This window comes from Pieris napi, chromosome 7 (assembly GCF_905475465.1).
Source record: "Pieris napi chromosome 7, ilPieNapi1.2, whole genome shotgun sequence".
NCBI classification, from domain to species: Eukaryota; Metazoa; Arthropoda; class Insecta; order Lepidoptera; family Pieridae; genus Pieris; species Pieris napi.
The window spans coordinates 6,584,160-6,600,466 of NC_062240.1; the positions used below are offsets into that span (position 1 = coordinate 6,584,160).

Consider the following 16,307-nt stretch of genomic DNA (forward strand, 5'->3'; position numbering starts at 1 on the left):
GCTCTCTCCGCTGCGCTCGTCTCCGCTTTGGTGGAAGCACATGTATGAAAATCATCGTTACGAGTATAGCGGAGTCCGTAATGGGTCCGTTCCGCTCGCAGTGGAAGGCGGGCATTAAGTATTACTTAATTCTGAAATGGTTTTTATATCTTTTCAAATATTTGTAATCTTTATCTATCGAAATCTTTCAAATAGCCCGTATAATTGTACCGTTTTATAACTAAAGTGGGTAAATCCCTCTTTTTTCATAACAGCATAAAAACTGTTTGATTGAACATTAGTTAAAAAAGTGCAATAATACTGATTTTGTAGGAATAAAGGAGTAAATGTTTATTGATTAGCAAAAATATTATATAAAAGGTAATTTGTAAGAGATATTATTTTTTATTTTTACAAATTTTTTAGTACGGTAATTTATACCCAAACTTCTCAAATACAACAATTATTAGATAATCAAAAAGGATTAACAATTACAACACTATTGTAGAACTGCTCCTAAACTCGTAAGACTATAACATATAGGTTTTTATCAGTTAAACCTACTTTAGGACACGCTCTCCCGTACTAACTGTATTACAAAGAAACTAAAAGCCTTAGTTGAGAAATGTTTCGTAAATTTATTTAGTAGTAAAGTGATATAAGGTCGAAACAATCAATAACAATTCCTGGCTTCTCATTAATTTATGGAATTAAAATACCACAACAAGTTTACTTTTACATCTTTTCCCATATTTTACCAGAATTTACAATAAAAGTGATTTTTCTATTGAAAAATAGTCTTGGGAATTAATAAATCTTTTAATTAGGATTTAGTTTATTAAAATGCAAGTTTCTGGCATGAGTAAATAACAACAAAGAGACCATAACGAACATACAATTTTCATATTAAATTAAATACATTTTTATATGAAAAACTAAAGCGCTCTGTGGGCGTATTTATAACTAAACGGAAGAATGCGTCAAATTGAATACGTATAGTAAACTATACAAATTATATGAACGATACTTTCCGAGCTGTCAATAAAATTGACGTAACACTTGATAACACCACTAAGTTCGTGGTACGCCTCAGATAGCACGATATAAAAAAAAATTCAACTTTGTATGGAAATATTTGAGCAGTGCTTTGAGGGCAAATCTTTTCAACAGATGTATTATTTGTGTATTATGTACGAACAAGAATGTTAAAACTAATGATAAAAAGACATTGTACCAAATACTTGAAAAATTCGGAATTATATTTTATAAATGTTAACCACATATTATATATTTAAGATTTCTATTTCTGTCAGAATACTGAATTATGCACTCTGTGGGGAAAGAAAATTTCATAGAATAAATGGAATTCCTTTTGTAACATATTAAAAATCTATTAAAAACAAATTTGATTGCTAGAGTAAAACTTAACTTTTATCTGTTAATCAAAATAGTTTTTATGTTATAGAGACTTTTTAACATTTTTGAAACCGTGGATCTTCATATTGCGCTAGCCGCCAAATAGAAGGTATTAAGAAAATGACTTCTATGGAAAAAGTCATCAATACGAAAATACATTGAAATGTTTAGAAGTCAGACATAAATAATTTACGTGCTTAAGTATCAGAGGGCGGCTTATCGGGCGGCGCCGGCGCAGGCTCCGAAGGTTCTAACGTCACAGATGTGGTTGGTTCAGGTTGTTCGGTTTTCTCCTGAAATTTTGGCATAAGATATAGTTTAGCAGGAAGAAATAAACAGATCTTTCATTATTAAATAAATATAAAATTTGAAATGCCATGTCGTTATAATAAACTTAATTTCATCCTGATCTTGTTTATTTATAACTATTGATCTATAAAACTACTTCACTTTTATTTTTTCTTGGAAAATATTATATTTTAGCAGAGCAGTAGCATCAGGCACCGAAGGCTTGCGTAGAGAAAAATCAGTTAAACAGATGCAAAAATTTGCTGAAACCAACCCTATTGGGGGTCACTGTGCTTCAAACAAGTTATGGACCATCCACTATTACATTGATTTGACATATCCTGTATGTCAAATCTGTCTACTTTTAGTGCAAACTAAACCACTCGTGTGTCAAAATCCATTACGGTTTTGATGGGAGTGAATTTACACTAAGACTCGACCCTGAATTTTACCCCTAAAGCTTTAATTAATAATAAAAATAATCCAATTTTTGTTGATTAATCTTATGTTTTTGCATTGTGTATATAGCTGCAACTATATATAAAAGAAAGTAAGGAAAACTTTATTACACATAATAACATTTTTTATCAATAATCAAGATTATAGGTACATACTAATAAATTCTACATAACACTTACTATACTTTTATTACTGTTGCACGAGATAAGTTGTCTTTTTACGTTGACACAGTTTGAGTATAAGACAGGTTTAGATGTTGCTTTGTGAATGTAAATAGTAGGTTATGCAACTGTGATAAAATCGAGGGTATTAAAACATGAGTGTAGTTTTTTTCATAATAAGATTACACTCATGTTTTAATACCTAATTATATGCAGTTGCATACACTACTTTAGTTAATCTTATGGCTATAGGTAGCTACATTAAATAAAATGCAATATAAAAGAAACAAAAGTCTGTTATTGGTCTATTGGCTCGGAACCAGCGCGTTGCGCGCGCAGCGCTCTCACCACATATAATGTGTACCATAATCAAATTGAAACCTCCTTGGTCGGGACACATTGTACTTTAATAATTAAAATATTGTTTCAAAGCATTGTTTTGTTAGGAGAATAATGCTTTAATTTAATTTTCTTAAAGAAGTATGTAAATATGCCAATAAAAGTCTGTATGTCATTTCATAATAATTTGAATATTACCGAATGAGATTATATAAAGATTGTTAATAAATGTATAAAGTTTCGAATCGAGTATTAAAATGTTGGTTTTGAGAAATTGGATAAAGAGAGAAAACTCGCAAAATACTAACTTGTACGTGTGTGTTGTGCTTAGTCCGTTTCTTCTCGACATGTCCAAAACAATGTTCGCATTCGTCGTCACTCTCTTCCGAGTCGGACTCGCCGAAACGACGGGGTTTTTCATATATACAACAACCTGTTATACCAATAACATACTCGTACATTTCACACAGTAAATGAATGAATTGAAATAGAAGAAAATAATAGATAGGGGGAGGTTTTTTAAAAATCCAATGCGATATCGAGGCTTATAAAAAAGAGAAAAAAGGTTCTAGTGGAAATAATTCGTCATTTCAAGTGTCTGATGCATGGCATTCAAGATATTGTATAAAAGTTTTCCGAATTAATAAACTAAAATTAATACCTAAACAACTCAGACTTTACAGAATAGGAGTTGATTTAAAAATATCAGGACTCACATTTAGACTTTTTCTTGTTCATGTGTTCATTGTCGACGGTGTCCTCCGTCCATACAACTTTTTTGCGTTGCTGCTTTTTTGTGGGTCGGAGAGTTAACACAGCTACAGGCTCTACCGGCTCCTGAAATGTTAAATGTATTATTTAACATACTGCATTTAAAACGTCCAAGCAAAACGATTAATATGACTTACTTTTGAGCTTTAATTAAAGAATATATTATCTCTTCATTCGCCACACGAATGATAAGGACAAAAGAGGATACTATTAATTAATTCAATAACTATATTTTATGCCAAATTTTGGGACAGATAATGTCTCATATGATAACATTCAAGTATGTATTGTGTTTAAGTTTAAGGCTCAAAATACCAAGAATATAATGAAATAGATATATGTATTTTTACAGTATAGTTAAGTATCTTTAATAAGGTCATTTTATGGCCTGTTACAGAATATTAAAAGGAATTATGATTCCGCGATACGAAGGTCCTCATTGTTATTTAAATAAAGGTCAGGATATGAACTCTGCTTGAAATTCTTATACCAATAATTATTATGGAGTTTAAGGTTTTATTGCCTTTGATCATTGAGCATTTTATCTTTGTGTTCAGATAAAAATAAAACAGCATTATTTTCTTAGAACAAACATAATAACTATGAAAACAAAAGATAAAAGATAATGTATATGTCGCAGCCAATTCTAACTTAATTAGTTCAATTCGTTCAAACGGCTTCATTTAACTAACGGCCTGAAAGATGTTCAGCCAGTTGATCAAACAGCTAGGCAAATGACTTTGATCGACGACGTTTATTTCGTTAATTTAAATTTAATTCCACTTTCTGCCACTCAAACTCGATACGAAACTCTTCAAACTGTCAACTGTGTGTGTGCTAGGCTGTTAATTGAACAGCTAATTAAGCTAGTTGGCTGCGACATATATAAGAATAACACTTCATAACTAATACTGGTTACAGTAAATGTTTACTGAATTAACTAGCCAATGCGGAGTAAAAGTCAAAATATTTAGCATTAGTAATAAATAATATATATCATTATGCAAGATGTACTTTTGTTCAAACAATAAAACTTATTATTCAAGAAGTTATCTTATAACCTCATTATGAATCAGCTCTTCAATTTTTATATCAGCATAACCTAGAAAGTTAGACAATATATCTCGAGTGTGCTGACCTAATGTGGGGGGAGGTAATCTAACATCATTTCCCCCCTCCGAATAAACAGTGGGTGGTCCAACCATCTTAATTATCCCAGCATCTGGGTGTTCTATTTCCTTTACCAATTTTATATCTTTTACATGTTCATCATCAAACACCTCTTTCATTGTATTAACAGGCCCATTAGGAAATGTAGCAGTTTTAAAAAGTTCTGTCCATTCTCTCTTTGACTTTGTTATTATGACATCACTTATTATTTTTACTATCTCTTTACGGTTTTTAACTCGTTCCGAGTTATTCTTAAACCTCTCATCATCTATTAAGTCTTCTCTGTTTATAATTTTACAGAAATCTGCAAACTGTGCATTAGATCCTGTACCAATAACAATTTCTCCATCATTTGTTTTAAATGCTTGGTATGGGACTAAATTAGCATGAGCCGTACCCCATCGTTGTCCTTCAATACCACAGTTTAAATAATTATTGGCTATGTTGATCATACTGGATATTTGTGTTGAGAGTAAGTTGCAGTCAATCTTCTGTCCAATTCCAGTGTTCTTTCTATAATATAGTGCTGTCATAATGGCTCCAAATGCATGTAAACCAGTAGTAACATCTGTAATTGCTACTCCAGCTTTTACCGGACCACCTTCTTTTTCACCAGTACAATTAAGAAAACCTCCCATTGCTGCTGCAATGACATCATAACTGAAAAAAAATATTTATACTAAACATTTAAACTTATATTGATTGAAGTTACTCAATAAGTTATTAATATTAAAAATAAACACCCAGGTTTCATTCTATAAGGTCCTGTTGGTCCAAAGCCTGTTATTGCACAATATATAAGTTTTGGATTAACTTCACTCAGTTTCTTATACCCAACTCCTAATTTATCCAACTTTCCTGGGAGAAAGTTTTCAACAAGGACATCACACTTTGTAGCTAAGTCATAAATAATATCTTTCCCTGAAAAGGTACAAAAACAATCATAGGTAAGGTTCATCACATTACTAATAGCAAATAAGGTTTATTAAAAGTAAACAAACATACCTTGTAGAGACTTCAAATCAATACATATACTTTTTTTGCCTCTATTTACGGATAGAAAATAATATGAGTCATTTCCTTCAGTGAAAGGTGGTCCCCACTTCCTGGCTTCATCCCCATCAAAACTTTCCACTTTTATAATATTAGCACCCAAATCCCCTAAAGTCATGGTGCAAAATGGTCCTGCTATTATTCTTGACAAATCTAATACATTGATATCACGTAACAACCCTGTATTAGTTGAATATGAAGTTTTTCTAATTGTATGAGATAGTATAACCCGAAAAAGAGGTCCTAGCCTAGTTTTAAGTTTCTCCATAGAGCCCATTTGTTAATTTGAATAGCGCGTTACGGCTTCAATACACAAGTGTTAAAAAATAACTGGTATTTTAATCTAAGATTATGTTTAACAAGATATTTACAAGTCAAATACGTTAGATAAGTGGTTAGTGATTATTTACCTCTTGAAGTTGTGGGGGTACCGTCGTTACCGCTGTACTTGTTGTTGCCATTTCTTCTGCGTCGAAAGTTCGATGACGGTCTGCCATTAATGAACCAAAAATTCACATTATATATCGATAAAACTATTTTAGCATATTTTTAAAAAAATAGGATTTAAAATCTTTTATTTTTATTCGTCGCAAATGACATAAGCAATTGACAGATCACAGAAATAATTAAAAGAAAACTGAAAATTCGTTCAGTTGTCAGTAGCCAAAAATTAAAACTGTCAGTGTCATTTTGATAGATACAGTTTTGGTATATCTGAAAAGGTGCATATACTCGTAATAGTATATACATTTTATTTGATGGAGACTATTATTACATAAAGAAAAATAATAATACATAATACATTAAAATTAAAATCGGGTTAAATATGTATAACACAGATTAATTATCTGTAAATCGAACTCAGTTATTATGAAAAGTACTTATAGGTATCTATTTCGTTATTTTGTTAAAATAATACGTTTTACGTTTCAGTCACAATGTGATTATTCAGTGAACCTTATTCTTATTAAACACTAGTTTATAAGTAGAATCGAATGCAATTAAACTTACGATAGAAAACAAATACAGCACCTAGTACTTTTTCATAATATTTTATAAAGTCGATTTTCAGATGTTTGAAGTCCGTATCGATTCATCAACAAATGTTTTAAGCAGGGCACTTCACTTTGGAGCTTTCACTGACATGTTATATGGGATCTATTGGACCTACTATAGATAATATGCTATATTTATGTACTGCTCAGAGTGAATTAAATTAAACAGTAAAAAAACCTATACGTACTATTTCTTAACTTATCTGTCCTTCTACGAAATATTGACGATTAAGGACAATACCAGTTACAGTCATCGTCCTAAATACAGTAAAAAATCGCTACAGAATAGAATTAAGCCTATATGTGGTAAAATATTTTTCTTACCAACTTGTTGTTTCCTGTCATATTGATCCGACCAATGGTGACGCCTTTTGTTTTTCGAAGTTTGTATTTCCCTCCCTTAGTTTGAACTTTTTGTATGATATGTAATGGTTTTAATTAATAACTATATAAAAAAGTACCTTTTAGTTATAACGTGACGGTAAAAAATATTTGAGACAAATTTCAATGTTCTGCTTGTCTTTGGTATTTATGATCTAATGACGTAACTAGAAATCGCATCATAATGTCATGATAAAATGATCGATTTGCAGCGTTTTTACACAGAGTCTGTAAATATCCACTTTCTCTTCACCACAAGAAAAGGAACATCGATTAAAAAAATTTCATTGTCCCCAAAGTAGTACGATTTTAGACAGTATGTACGAAGTCGTAATAAGTACCTATATAGTTGCCTGATATTATTCTGTTTCCACGCGCACAATTCGCATTTCGCACTGCGCCGCTGACGTACATTTTTACAAAAATATAAATAAATACAGTTATTGCCCCGCAGGAATTCATTGGATTTACTCCAGACGTTTATTGCTATGGGAAATCTAATCTTGTACAAGACAATTTGCTCAAATATTGTCCAGATTGTTTTAGATTACAGCAACTAATAAAACTAAATAATACCTACATTTAATATGTAAATTATTGAAATAGGTTTAGCGTTTCTATTTCTCATATGTATGATTCGACATGGAGAGTGTGGGGGTCTGTTCTTGACAATGGATACCTACCCACTAAAACCCAGCTTCATTTGCTCGCTATGGGCGGGAGGCAGAGTTACGGTATATTTTAATCCGTGCCCGGTAAGAGCGTCTGTAACGAAGCAAAAATTCCAAATTGTTGTGACATCTTACACTAATGTAACTTTCGCACATAATATTGAAGTGCCGAGCGTAGTTTTAAGGATCTAAATTCTAGACAGTCAAATGATGGCTCGCAAAAAGTAAATAAACCTAATTTTATTTTAAAATGTTCCATACGGATGCATATCTTGTGAGGTTATCGTTTGCAATCAAAACCGTTTCATGTTTTTACGATGATATTACTTTGTAGTCAACGTTTACTTATTTATAGTGTATATTAAACTCAGTAATTGACATAGATAAAATTATTACTGTATACTATTTTACTAATGTACGTATGTTATAATGTTGCCGTTGCCACATCGACCAGCATCTACCGACCCGAATTATTTAATTGTTTCCCCAGAAAACGAACACCGAATCCCAATATATGCCTTAACTACTAGGGCAAGGCTAATAGTACCTAAAGGTTGAAATGACTTCGTCACGCCATTTTCGTCTATTCATTGTGTAATCGAGGCAGTTCTAAATTCGTATCTTGGGTAAACCACACATTGGAATGTTGACCAGCTATGAACCTTAGGATAAAAATTGTTTTTACGTACGAAAGACCTACGACGCCAAGATAGATTAAAGCCCTATGTCTTCCCAGGTGGGGCAGAGGGCATTCAGCGTAGAAAAATAGCCTGATAGGCACTTTTGCCTTGAGAACTCCAATCGGAGTCTTGTATAGCAATGTGACTAGGATCCCTCCGGGCGCAAGTTCCAACCACTTCCACTTTCAGCGTTTTATAGACCTGTCGATTGGGTCCTCCACCTCACTGGGTAAGCGCCAAGGATAATATTCATAACATACCCCTTCCCGACAAAAAGAGCCGAAGGAGGCCCCGAGATGTACCTACTAACGGATCCGGATGATCCAATCACGATAGCCAATGACAAATTAATTAATGAATGAATAAAAATAAAAATCATATTAGGGTAAGAAACCGCCTCCAGCGGGGAAGGCGTGGACCGTTTACTTCGCACTTCGCTCACTCCAGTTTGACTCCACTCCAGAGCTTCCGTCCTGCCCTTCAGGCAATTGACCACTATGCGACGGCCATGGCCGAGGTCTGAGTCTCGCAGAACACGCCCTTGCGCTGGTCGCAGGAAAAACGCCCATTGCGGCTGAGCTACGCTCGCCAACACAACCCGAGCTGAGCTGTCAAGGCCCTTAAGGCCAACAGCGAGATTCCATAAAAAAAAATTATAACGAGATTTTTGAGAAGGTCTCCGGAATAGTGAGGAAGGACCTGAGGGACCAAGTGAATAAAGTTCTGTACAATTCCTAAATAAAGGTCACGTTTAGTTACCTACTATAATTTCTTTAAAGACCAAAATATCGCATTCCTTTATCAAGGCATGACAAAGATGTTAAATTATTCGTAGAATTCATATGATTCATGGCTTCCTCCATTAAAAAGAATGTGACGCACTTAAATTCTATTTTTGCGGACAAACATTTTCAGTATGAAAGTATTTGGCAAAAATAGCGAACGGTGAAAAGTTTGCTGAAAAGATATGTATAGGTGCCAAAAGGTAAATGTCCTTTATAATGCAGAAATAGTTTGGTATTTTGTATGATTCCGAGTGTGCGTTTGTTGATGACTGAATTCTATGCAGATCTATATTAATAGAAAAAATCTGATCCAAATGAATGAAAATAAATAATAATAATTTTGGTAGGTCTCGGCGTCTTTACTAGTCCTACTTAGAATCGTAAATTAGAATGGTTGTTTAAGCCGCTCATGAAGATTTACATGCATCCAGATGATACTAGACCGCTTTATTCACATCTCTCTTTCTTTAATGCTTTTGTTTACTAATGGGGCCTTTTTTCATAGTTAGTTCGCAACATATATAACACCCAGTGTCGCTACAACCCTAAATAGGCCTCAGATTATATGTGTTTATTTAAAAAAAAATTATAGACAAGTAGGTCATCATCAGGAAGGATTACTGATAAACGTTCTGTGCAACATATATTGAATCTGATGTTGTACTTCGTTATGAGCGAGTAGTAAATGCCTACATAGAACGTAAAGTATATTAGTACTTATCCGGAATTTGAATCCAAGGCCTCTAGGTTAAGAGTCGTATGCGTTTGCGTAATGCTATATATGCCATTAAACAAACATTGCTTTCAAATGAAGTACTTCATCTACAAATCAAAATAATTTGATGAAAACCTGAACCCTTATTAGCTTCTAGACTTATCACGTAAGAAACATATGTCCACCATCGTCGCTTAGTTATTTATGCAGGTCGCTTAGGTTAAAATTCCCACGAAACAATTATTGTTTTAGGTTGATAGTCAGAAGACAGAACACTAAAATGAATATATTGATATTGAATTGAATATAAAACGGACCGATGCATAACGACGAATAAAAAGAAAATTTATGGATAAACTAGGAAGTTCGAAGTTACTCTAAACATTATTACTATGGTTATTATTATTATTAGTAGGTACTTACTATGGTGCTTTAGTCACTTGTTGTGTCTGCAATGAAATCCCGTGTAATCGAAAGAAGAATACTTGAGGTACCGACTTCATTATTTATTCATTGAACGCCACGTTTTAAAGCCAATTGATTGCTATTATTATTAATTTTCAGAGGCATTCAGCAAACGTATATGTTGCCCACAGTAAGAATGTATAAAACTACACTATAATTGAAGCTGTACTAAAATGTATAATTGGCAACAAAGCAAATCTTCAAAGAGCTTAGCAAGGCTGATTGATTTAGTACTGGAACCGGGTTTGCTAAAATCCCGACGAGCGATGCTCCATACAAATTTAGACGCTTATCATTCTCCAGAAATGGCCACACAGGGACGGATTCAATTATTAGGATTCCATTAATGTATCGTGTTAAAAAACAATGATCAAAAGTAATCCCAATTTTACAGTCTCTTATGTTTTAAAAATAGGAAGTAATTTCTCTAGTGACACTGCGATTAACAGCATTTGTTGTCATACTGTACGTAAAATCATGAATAAAACAAAGATCTCCAATAAAAATACAACAATATTCATCTTTGTAATGAACCCAAAAACGAATATTTTCAATAAGAAAATGTTTTAGTTTAGTTTTAAATTAGGTTAACAAAAAAGAGCTTTAAGTAAAACTTTGTAAGGCTTAAAAGCTTATAGCTTTTAGTATGTCAATCCAATGTGACTAATGACTACAATTATTTTAAATTAACATAGTCACGAAATGACGCCAGGCGCCAATATGTCCCTACGAAAACACATGCAATGAAAAAAATATCTTAAAATTTGGCAAAGCATTCAAAGAAAAACAAGACGTTAGTGGAAATTCATGAGTCAACGACGAATTCTTTCTTGACACGCGACGTGTAATTAATTTCGTACTCCTAACGTCCAAAAGCTTATTTAAACTGTTGGTTTTTATATAATTATTGTTGTATTTTCTGCATTTTCGTGTTGTTCGTGGATCGCGGTGGTTCATTCAATATGATTTCTTCTTCAGAAGGCACTAATTTATTTACAACATACTTTATCCTTTTGCTTCTACTGGTGTCTCTTTGGGCATTGTATTCTGCATTCTAAAATGGAACATAAACGTAAGTACAGATCAATTTAAGTCGGCTGAATATATAAAGTTTTAATATGTATTTCAAGTATTATTAATATATCAAACCAGCTGAGGACGCATTCGTAACGCGTAATTAAATATTTTTCGGATAAAGTAGGATTACCTTGTATAACTATTTTAAACAACAACAGTTTTCCTTAGTTTCGTTTCTTAAGCGTGCCGTATTAGTTATTACATATGTATTAAATGCCGGAACATCTATCATATTATCTATTGACTCATATTTCGACAATACTACATACATTACATACTACATATAAACATTTTCTTATTTTAAGACATTTACTTCATGAACTTCACGAACAACGAAAATATCTTTAAGAAATCCTTAAATCATGAAGTATGGCCCTGTGTGCTCACGTGATACTTTTGTAGAGGACCTTCCAGCGTTCAGTTTAGCCCCTGCATTACCACAATTATGCCGATCAACGCGGAGACTGTTAATCTTGCTGCTACGTACATGATCCTAGTGATCCTGTTATTCTTCTTGTGGTTGCTGTACTCAGCTGTCTTCTAATTCACATCTGCCGACTGTAAGTGTGATAATTATTGTGTAATTAGTGGTTCGGTCAAGATAATGTATTGGGAAGTAAATATCATATAAAGGAGTTACGTTGTTGGTAAGATTTCTATTTAGTGTGTGCTATTTTTTTGAGGACCATACGGAGATATACCGCGGCCTGCAACCAATCCAAGTACGTAAGGCAATTCTCTCGGCTGCCTTTGAAGTCAACAGTGCTTACAGATATCAATCTTCCGAAAAGATGTCCTTATTTTTTCGTTATCGTACCTGTGCACCATATTCTAATATTATTGCTCCAGTTTATTGATAAAGCATTTAATGTTTTTCGTCTTAGGATTTCTTTAAGTAGTCTAAATTTGGCTTAGAAATATACTTAATTAGACTGCAACATAAAGTTTTCGTCAATGTGACGTCCTGACCTTTTTGAGATCAGATTTGTTGTGATTGTTATCAAGGGCCAATGCCGAATTAGTTCCTGTTGTCAACAGTTCTATAATTACCCGATTATATTTATAAATGTGGATATGAGGGGCGTGGCGTGTGGGCGGTCGCGACACTTTGCTGTCAGAATCAGTTTTCTGGAGTGTCCTGTCCAGTGAGCACTGTCCAGCCATGCCGAACCACGAGACAACGAGCCTAATCGCAACTTACCTTATCCTGGTACTTCTACTCGCCAGTCTCTGGCTCTTGTACTCCGGAATGTTCTGAGGTGATTATTCTATTGCTTTTTATGATTAATATAAGCTAGTTGGCTCTATATGGAGAGAGCCAACTTGTCATATTGCTGCAATGTTATATCTTAGTTTCTGCTTAAAGCTACACTAGCCTTCGAATAATTTGGAGATCAAAGGATTTACAAGATATCTTTTTTTAAACCGCCGCATTTAAAATGTTCCTAGTGAAGCTTATCTATATCAGCAATAAATTAAAACCTGCCTAATTATGATATAAATTGTTTGTTGGGAAGGAAATTGGTATCATGAAATTGTCGTTAAAGTTAATGAACATTTAAATATGCTAATAACATCGTAATTTTTATTGCTTTCGGTAGTTGGCACTCTGAGAGCATTAATCGCGTGTAATTTTACCACGTTTTTCTTAACTAGCACCATGCATATTATATGCCATATCCAAAGTATAGAAGTGGTTTTAAATATTGTTTTTTTTTCATTGACTATTTTCTATACGATGTGTATTTTTGGGGTTGAGAAAGATGGCTCAATGGATAATAACATTTCTTTGTTATTTGTTTCTATAAGAAAACTCCGTTTATCATTTTGATTGTTCGCATAGTAATATTTTACTACTAAACCAAATTTTATAATTATATTGGACACGTTTCTTTGGACACAGAAAAACGTTAGTAGTTTAAAAGATCGAAGCGCACACACGGCAGCCCTGCGATTCTGTAACTCACTTCATGAACTCACACAGCGGTGAGTTCGTGAAGTGTGTTACAGAATCGCAGGGCAGGTAGTGAATTTGTTTTAAACTCTGTAAAGATATTCATGTATGTATGCTGTAACTTTATTATTAATCATTGCAATCAAAATCTCAGAGAATCCGTATTTCTATAAATGTCCGCGCCTGTTGCTCATCACATCATAACATTCTAAAATAACTTTCGAAAGTCTGCGATATAATAAACGTAATGGACAGAAATGAAATTTTCAAAAGAATTTGTACATCTGCCAATAAACAGTAATGCATGCTGAACATGTTTGGATTGTATATTATCCGTATAATATTTCTGACATGGTGCCACCAGCAACATAAATACATATAATAGCACTGATTGAGTCGGCCATCACAATGCCTTGTTCGAAACACAAATGATATTAAAGCATTTTTTTCAAATAGATTCACTTAACTACTATATAAAGTAAATAATAATACCTTATTATACCCCGGGCAGATTTAAACGGGCTTTAAGGTGGGAAAAAAAGGAAAATATAAGACACTTTGGAATACATAAATAAAACATTTCAAAAATTTATGTTTTCCACTATCAAAATCAGGTAAAAAAAGTAAATTTGTAATTGTTATAAGGTAAAAAATTACCAATATACAAGAAGATGCAGACCGAAATGGGTAGTTTTTCATAATATGTTTCTATGAAAAACCCTTTATTCATTGCAAAATTATGCGTTTCTGCGACTTATCTAACTTGTATTCTAAATATTATATAGTAACGAAAACGTCAATAACTAACGCTCAAAAGACTCATAAATCATTTGCTGATTATCGTTGTCATTCAAAACGTTGAAACGTCGCATGCGCAGGTTGACAAATGGTCACACATTTGTCTTTCAGACGTTACAATTCAATTTCGATTAGCACCGCAGTTAATTAATTAAACAGATTACAACAAACAAACGGTCGGAATTTGCTCTACTTCTTCCAAGTGATTTACGACTTTAAATTTAAGTTTATTAATCCTTTCAAATTACAATCCGCAACTTACTGTCAGTACTATGTCTTTTAAAATAATTTAATCTGTGAAATAATCACACTTATAAAAATGGGACTAATTGTTTTCGTTAAGCATACATTCTCTTTTGGCGCGAAACTAAGTTATGATAATTAAACACAGCTCATTGCTTTTTAATGTCCATTTGTTTTACGCAAAACCGACTGTGTTCTTAGAGAACATTGAGCAGACAAGAATAGCTGCTATGAATATCGTAACATAATATATCCGGAGAGATATAGATAAAACATTTATACAATAAAGTCTTTCTATTTCTGTTCCCAGTGTACAAGATGTTAATATGCAAACTTCGTATTTTGTCAATAAACTACGGTATTTCGTAGAGAAACGTACTGCATTCCTTGGTCGCAATTTTTAAGGATTCAATTCTCGGGGAAACTGTTACAAAGAATTGTCTCAGAGATTTAATCTCAAAATCAAATAGAAAAATTAAACAGGTACATAATTTTTTTTTATTACAGATAATGGTCGGGAGGAGGCAACAAAAAAGACCAATGGAGGAAGTAGAAAATACTACATAAGTTTAGTTTAAGAAACCGTAATGTTAGACTAAGTTAAGACCCCAAGCATTTACGATCGACGACACCGGGCTAAAATAATCAACCATTATTCAGTGCTGGGCATTCCAATAAAAGAATTAGAAACACAAATCAGTACGATGTCCCATTTTTTTCATTCTGTGAAGATTGTTATCGTTATTGTTAAGAACTAAGAAGATTTGTAATTAAATTTTTGTATTTATGCCTGCTTTTTAATAATGTACCTTTAACATCTTAAAATCAACATTGCAACATGATTTAATTCTGAAATGAATATATTTTTACCTTATATACTATTAATTTCTGAGGTTAATTTAATGACAAAATATTAATAAATAATAGTTAAAAAAAACTAAAAAACACGCTTTTAAAGCACATCAAACTAAAAAGTGAAAAATAATTGCTAATATAGGCTGAAAATGGTAATGAACAAAAAATACTGGTTATTATTGTGAAAAAGCGTGGGATGCTCTATAGACGAAAAATATGGCACAGATTATTTGTTCATTACCATTTTCAGCCTATATTAGCAATTATTTTTCACTTTTTAGTTTCATGTGCTTTAAAAGCGTGTTTTTTAGTTTTTTTTAACTATTATTTATTTTTTAGTTAAATTTTTTTATTTTTTTTCGGATTATTGCAATGTCATCGATCTTTGACAGGTGCGCAAAATATGAATAAAATCTGTCCGTTTAAAGTGGGTCAAAATAGAATCCGAAGGAGTCGGTTTCATACATACATACATACAGGTGAAGCTAATATAAAGGGTGTAAAAAAGGTTTGTCTTTGAAATTATTATAGCACATTTTCATAAGAAACCTTCTGACTTTCGAGAGACCTACCTACTACCGAGATAATTACCTAAACCTAAATTTATCTAAAAAGTTTAAAATCGATTGAACTACGTTAGATAGGATAAATAAATAATTGATCTAACCAAAAAAAATCTTTGACATAACAGTGAAATTTAATGACCGACTTATCTTTTAGAATTTTTTAAATGAAAAGGTGGGAGCTTGTAGTTTATTGTTTATCAGAATGCCAAATCATAAAATGTCTGCTTCACGACTGATTTGAGAGCGACCGCCGATGCGAAAACCGCTGTGTGAGTTCGAAAAGTGAGTTACAGAATCGCAGGGCAGTAATTCAGAAATAGTTACAATTCCAGGCGAGATCGCAATGCAATTGGATTGAACTTCGGTCAAGAGGCCACGATGTTAAACATTACCAGAAATAGAATCGTACTCTGGCACAGATCCAAT

The 16,307-nt window shown here is 32.9% G+C and overlaps 2 protein-coding genes and 1 long non-coding RNA gene across 3 annotated transcripts; 1 reads left to right on the forward strand and 2 right to left on the reverse strand.

Moving 5' to 3' along the window:
• Positions 1-1,439: 1,439 nt before the first annotated feature.
• LOC125051361 (E3 ubiquitin-protein ligase PPP1R11) lies at positions 1,440-6,253 on the reverse strand. The gene is made up of 4 exons (XM_047651618.1): positions 6,047-6,253; positions 3,359-3,479; positions 2,951-3,075; positions 1,440-1,688 (listed from the first exon to the last, which is right to left on the reverse strand). The coding sequence occupies exons 1-4, from the start codon at positions 6,131-6,133 to the stop codon at positions 1,593-1,595; spliced, it is 429 nt and encodes a 142-aa protein (XP_047507574.1). The 5' UTR covers positions 6,134-6,253; the 3' UTR covers positions 1,440-1,592.
• LOC125051358 (succinate--hydroxymethylglutarate CoA-transferase) lies at positions 3,497-6,040 on the reverse strand. Its single transcript, XM_047651614.1, has 3 exons — positions 5,589-6,040; positions 5,327-5,504; positions 3,497-5,243 (listed from the first exon to the last, which is right to left on the reverse strand). The coding sequence occupies exons 1-3, from the start codon at positions 5,911-5,913 to the stop codon at positions 4,463-4,465; spliced, it is 1,284 nt and encodes a 427-aa protein (XP_047507570.1). The 5' UTR covers positions 5,914-6,040; the 3' UTR covers positions 3,497-4,462.
• A 5,619-nt stretch (positions 6,254-11,872) lies between the features above and the next one.
• LOC125051162 lies at positions 11,873-15,247 on the forward strand. The gene is made up of 3 exons (XR_007117249.1): positions 11,873-12,025; positions 12,504-12,724; positions 14,968-15,247. It is a non-coding gene; the product is annotated as an uncharacterized LOC125051162 (long non-coding RNA).
• The last annotated feature ends 1,060 nt before the right edge of the window (positions 15,248-16,307 follow it).

Bases quoted from the DNA above. Each gene is read 5' to 3' on its own strand.
- LOC125051358 (XM_047651614.1), bottom strand. From the start codon at position 5,913: ATGGGCTCTATGGAGAAACTTAAAACTAGGCTAGGACCTCTTTTTCGG. The intron at 5,505-5,588 runs GTATGTTTGTTT...GTACCTTTTCAG, and splicing joins TGATTTGAAGTCTCTACAAG to GGAAAGATATTATTTATGAC. The intron at 5,244-5,326 runs GTGTTTATTTTT...ATTTTTTTTCAG, and splicing joins CCTTATAGAATGAAACCTGG to TTATGATGTCATTGCAGCAG.
- LOC125051361 (XM_047651618.1), bottom strand. From the start codon at position 6,133: ATGGCAGACCGTCATCGAACTTTCGACGCAGAAGAAATGGCAACAACA. The intron at 3,480-6,046 runs GTAAATAATCAC...TTAACATTTCAG, and splicing joins TACCCCCACAACTTCAAGAG to GAGCCGGTAGAGCCTGTAGC. The intron at 1,689-2,950 runs GTTAGTATTTTG...CCAAAATTTCAG, and splicing joins AGCACAACACACACGTACAA to GAGAAAACCGAACAACCTGA.